The sequence below is a fragment of the Primulina huaijiensis genome, chromosome 18, assembly GCF_012295235.1.
Source record: "Primulina huaijiensis isolate GDHJ02 chromosome 18, ASM1229523v2, whole genome shotgun sequence".
Classification (NCBI taxonomy): Eukaryota; Viridiplantae; Streptophyta; class Magnoliopsida; order Lamiales; family Gesneriaceae; genus Primulina; species Primulina huaijiensis.
In genome coordinates, this window is record NC_133323.1 from 1617545 (window position 1) to 1622702 (window position 5158).

Below are 5158 nucleotides of genomic sequence, written 5' to 3' on the forward strand. Positions count from 1 at the left end.
TCTTAATTTAATATGTTTTTTTAATAATTATAATAACAGGCCTTATGAGCAGTTTGGTAACCAAATATGGCCCGGTGACCCAATTTTTTTTAACTTTTTTATCCATTAATTTTAGATAATTTTTAAGTAATTTAATATTAATTAATCTGAATATCTCAATATAAAAAATTGCAAGATTTCAAAGTTTAAAACATGATAAATTAATAATGCTAGGTCTGCCATTGCTTGTGGGCTTACGATGTGGCCCATGCCAAATTTTGGGTTATAGCCTCATATATGGCCCGCTCCAGTAATCACACTATATCCGAACTCCTTCGAAAAAAATAAACCCAAATTCTTTCGTGGAAACGAAGCTATCAAGGAAAGAAAAACCTCAGGACACCGTCTTTCCATTTCTTCGATCAATCCGATACCAATTCGCAACAATCATGGTGCTTGAGGTCTGTTCCGAGATTTTCATACTTGTTTTTATCATCCTTAGGATTAGGGTTTCATTGTTTTCCATTTTTTTCTTTACCGTCGTTTTCTGTAAAAACAAATAGGCGACAATGATCTGCATTGATAATTCTGAGTGGATGCGTAACGGTGATTACTCTCCCAATCGATTTCAAGCTCAAGCCGACGCCGTTAATCTAATTTGTGGAGCTAAGACTCAAGTATTTTATTAATTTTGTTTTCACTGATTTCGGTTTAAATATCTCCCCCTTTTTTTTTCTCGTGAATAGGGATCCTATTTTCTTGTTAATTCAAGGTGCTATTAATTAGGTGATTTTGATACGTTAAGTGGTTTAATTGTATTGTAGTCCAATCCGGAGAACACGGTCGGAATATTAACGATGGCAGGAAAAGGTGTTCGAGTATTGGTCACTCCAACTAGTGATATCGGAAAAATCTTGGCTTGCATGCACGGTCAGCCTGAATTATTGTATATACCATTTTAAATGTCTCATGGCATATTTCTATGTTAATTTTTATTATTATTTTGCACTCCATGACTGATGGCGTGGATTATTCGAAGCTGAGAGTTCTAGAGTTGCCCCAAAAGGAATTAGGTTTGGTCTCCTATGATGATATATGGGTGTGAAAATGAATAGAGGTTTTGGCCGATGGATTAGCATAGTGGTGGTATAGTTGGATTCTCAAGGCTTAGTGTTTGGACTTTGCATTTGAGTATACATTTGATGTATGAATGTTTTAAGAAATATTGGGGTAAAGTTGGGTAATTGTGTGTCCTGTGTGGAGCATGCAAGTTTAATCTAGTTATCTTCTATCTTTTTTGTGATTGCCATTTGCCACATTATTGGGACTGGATGGACACCGTTCTTTGTTGTTTTAGGCTTAGAAATTGGTGGCGAGATGAACTTGACTGCTGGGATCCAGGTGGCGCAATTGGCTCTCAAGCATCGACAAAACAAGAAGCAACAACAAAGGATAATTGTGTTTGCGGGAAGGTATAACTCACCTTTATGTGAATTCGAAGTCCTTTTTTTTGTTTTTTCCTCTCTTTTTTCATTTCAACTTTACATATTGTTAATTCCTGTGTTTTTAGTCCTGTTAAATATGACAAGAAGGTGCTAGAGTTGATTGGAAGAAAATTGAAAAAGAACAGTGTATCTCTTGATCTTATAAATTTTGGTGAAGAAGATGGCGAAAAGGCTGAGAAGCTTGAGGCATTACTTTCAGCAGTTAATAACAATGATAGCAGTCATATTGTTCATGTTCCTCCTGGTCCAAGTGCTCTTTCTGATGTGCTGATCAGGTGATTTGAGATGCTATCTCTGTCAATTCAAATTTAATGTACTTTCTTAGTTTTGACATTATTTCTGTCATTCAGTACCCCTATCTTCACTGGTGATGGAGAAGGGGGCAGTGGTTTTGCGGCAGCAGCAGCTGCAGCTGCCGCTGGTGGAGTATCTGGGTTTGACTTCGGTGTGGATCCTAACCTGGATCCCGAACTTGCTCTTGCTCTTCGAGTTTCAATGGAAGAAGAGAGGGCAAGGCAAGAAGCTGCTGCAAAGAAGGCTGCGGAAGAAGCTGCAAAACAGGATGTAGGAGAACAGCAGTCCAATTCACAAGATGTAACCACGGCTGAAAATGTAAACTCAGGAACCACTGTGCCTGAAAACAAGACACGCGGTCTAATGGTTGGAATCTCTTTTGCGATGACTCCTTTTTAACATAATTTTATTTAGTATAAAAATGAATAAATTTTTTATATGGAACTATATTAAGCTCTATTCTTCAAAAGTTTCTTATCTTATCTGGTACTCGTGATCATGGCGATTATTTGCGTGCTTCTTGAAGTGTTAATGTTTTGCCTTGTCCAAAACAAATTGAAGAGGGATAAATTTTGTGAGAAACCTTAAATTAGTCTGCCTTATTAAAAATAATAAAGAATTTAGCAAATGGGTCACAGGTAAACGAATTCTCTTTATGTACTTTTTGTTATGGGGTTGAGAGTATTGCTACGGTTTGTGGAACATGCATCAGAAGAGATTTTATTTGGTTTTTAAGAAATCGCCCATAGTCTCATTTATGTGAATTGCAGCCATCGAGCGCAAACTTCAGTTTAAAATGTTCTTTTTTATTCCCTTTTTCACTAAAACTATTTGGATGCTTGAGTTGCTGAACAATTAACTTTTCAATATTGGTGTACTTACGCATGAGTGCTATGAGGCAATTGACTGGGTGTAACACTTGATTGTGATTCATTTACAGGATGATGATAATGCACTGTTACAGCAGGCCCTGGAAATGTCCATGGATGAGTCTTCCTCTGTTGCTGTTGTACGGGATACCGACATGTCAGATGCATCTGCTGATGATCATGATCTGCAACTTGGTGAGAACTTGTGTTGTCTTGGTGATCTCCCTTTTTTATTTGTTCAACTTGCTGAATATTTTCCTCGTCATTCTTTTTCTGTTTGCACCATTTTTTGAATTTTCTTTCTTCTGCTTTTCTAGGACGAGGACTATAATTTGCATTGGATAATGAGAGACATATGGTGGTCTATCTTTTAGGTTTTGTGCCACATCTTCTTAGTTTAAACCTTAGAAGTGTTGCCTCTTTGCTGAAGTTTGATTAACTTGTTGAGGCACAGAGTGACTATATGCTTTACTTCTCATCTATATATTTCATGTAAACAACCTCCACTCCAAGAGTTTTTTTTAACCTTTTTCCGATTTTCCTTTTATCTATTTGCCCAATGTTTATTCAGTCCTTATACCTCTAAACTATATTTAGCTTGATGGAGAGGGGAGGGGGAGGGGGTGGGGGTGGTTTGGTACATTGACATGACTTCCCTCTTTTTTTTGCCCTTTCATGGCTATTTATTTACGAAATACCACCTTTGTAAAATTGATGTACATCTATTGCCCTTTGGTGGCTATTTATTTACGAAACGCCACTTTTCAAAGTTGTTCTCTATTTTTTATTTCCACATTAAGGCTTTTGTATTTTTTAAATTTTATCATTTATTTTTTCCTTTTTGGGTTTTTCGTTACAAAAAACGGACTATGCGTGCACTCGGGTACTATTTATAACACTTGGTCTTATTTGAAGTTTTATGCCCCTGACTATATTTTTTAATATATTTTCCTTGTCAATGTTCTTGTAGCCCTCCAATTGTCTGTGCAAGACAGCACAGCTGATCAAACAAACCAAACAGATGTGAATCAGCTGCTTGGAGATCAATCCTTCATGTCCTCCATCCTTGCCTCTGTAAGTCTATTATGTCAGAAGTACAGTTTTAGTCTGCTGATTTAATGAACTCTTAATCAAGTAATTGAGATGAACTAGAAGTGAACTGCGACTCTATTGTTTGTTTAACGACCTTCTTGCTGGAACAGCTTCCGGGAGTTGATCCAAATGATCCCCATGTCAAAGATTTACTTGCTTCCATGCAGAGTCAATCTGAGGTGAGTTTGATGATTGATATTGGCAAAAGCTAACAATATTTAGATTAAAATTTATATAGAGGTTCATCAACAACTTAAAAGTCTCTTGGTATTGGTTGCTGCAGCCTTGTATGTATTTGTGACCTATTTTAACAGTTACAGTAGATGGATGATGAGGTGTCCAAAGAAAAAAAATTTGGGTTAATAACAATAGTTTCCGATGAAATCCCAGTCTCTTTTGTTGGAAGTCTAACCTGCAAGAATTAGATTTTAGTGCAAACTTATCATGGTCCTGTTCGGTACCTTTGTATTAGTCTTGTACGATAACATCTATATCCTTGGAAAATTTTTCTTTTCCTTTTCTGTTTGGTTTCTATTTCATTGGAACATTTATAGTTGAAGAAGGATGCTAAGAGTGATTTTTCTTTGCTTAGCTTTGGTCATTAGAAGATAATTGACCATGGTGTTCTATAACTTATTCATCTACGAGACATGATGGTATCTTCGTTAAGAAATCAAACCATGAATATGGTTTTTTTTAAAAAAAATAATGAATTCCAGTATGAATACTTTTTAATTATTATTATCATTATAAAATTAGTATACTGTTTTTCTAATGCACATTTTTGCGTCCCTTGTTCTTTTAATAATATTATCTTGGTCCTGCAGAGCAAGGATGAAGACAAGGAACCAAAAGAAGAGGAAAAGAAGTGAAGTTGCCAAACTTGATATCCACCATCTGGTATAGTTCCAAGCATCTCTGGTTCTCCTTTTATAATTGATTTGTACCAAAACGACCTTTTGTGATTGATAGAGGAGAAACTCTTGGCAATCTTTATATGTTTCTATTTGTTCCCTATCCTTTCACAATCATTTGATGCCTTATATCATCCTGTAATGTGTGGTCGGATTAATCTATTAAACAGATAACTTTTCTTCTCTGCTTAACCAATCATTGTCGGAGGGGAATGTGGTGATGATAAATTAAGTAATACTGATTTCGGACGAACTAATCAATTTGGATGGATGTTGAATCATGTCTTTTGGTTATTTTCTTGATTTCAATGGCTAGCTTCTCCGGTTAAGGATGACAATGGAGCGGGCATAGGAAATCCAAAACCCATCCTCGTCTTCATCTTCGTCCCAATCTCTGTTTTTTCTAATTGGTGATTCCCAACCACGTTCTCGTCTCTGCGGGGACTAAGTCCTTATCCCCGTCCCTATACCCTTATTTTTATTTGGGGAATCCCCGTTCCTGCTC

General features: G+C 36.4%; 1 protein-coding gene across 2 annotated transcripts; it reads left to right on the plus strand.

Annotated features, from left to right (window-relative positions):
• The first annotated feature begins 284 nt into the window (after positions 1 to 284).
• Positions 285 to 4845, plus strand: LOC140964356 (26S proteasome non-ATPase regulatory subunit 4 homolog). Of its 2 annotated transcripts, none has more exons than XM_073424053.1 (10): positions 285 to 440; positions 543 to 656; positions 804 to 909; positions 1337 to 1451; positions 1550 to 1759; positions 1835 to 2144; positions 2719 to 2842; positions 3618 to 3721; positions 3850 to 3918; positions 4567 to 4845. In XM_073424053.1, the coding sequence occupies exons 1-10, from the start codon at positions 429 to 431 to the stop codon at positions 4609 to 4611; spliced, it is 1209 nt and encodes a 402-aa protein (XP_073280154.1). In that variant the 5' UTR covers positions 285 to 428; the 3' UTR covers positions 4612 to 4845. The 2 variants fall into 2 exon arrangements, with proteins under 2 accessions (XP_073280154.1, XP_073280155.1); XM_073424054.1 differs by having other exon boundaries at positions 4573 to 4845.
• The last annotated feature ends 313 nt before the right edge of the window (positions 4846 to 5158 follow it).

What these genes read in the sequence shown, in the direction of transcription:
- LOC140964356 (XM_073424053.1), top strand. An exon ending in TTTGTGGAGCTAAGACTCAA is followed by an intron (nt 657 to 803) that starts GTATTTTATTAA and finishes ATTGTATTGTAG; the next exon opens with TCCAATCCGGAGAACACGGT. An exon ending in CCATGCAGAGTCAATCTGAG is followed by an intron (nt 3,919 to 4,566) that starts GTGAGTTTGATG and finishes TTGGTCCTGCAG; the next exon opens with AGCAAGGATGAAGACAAGGA.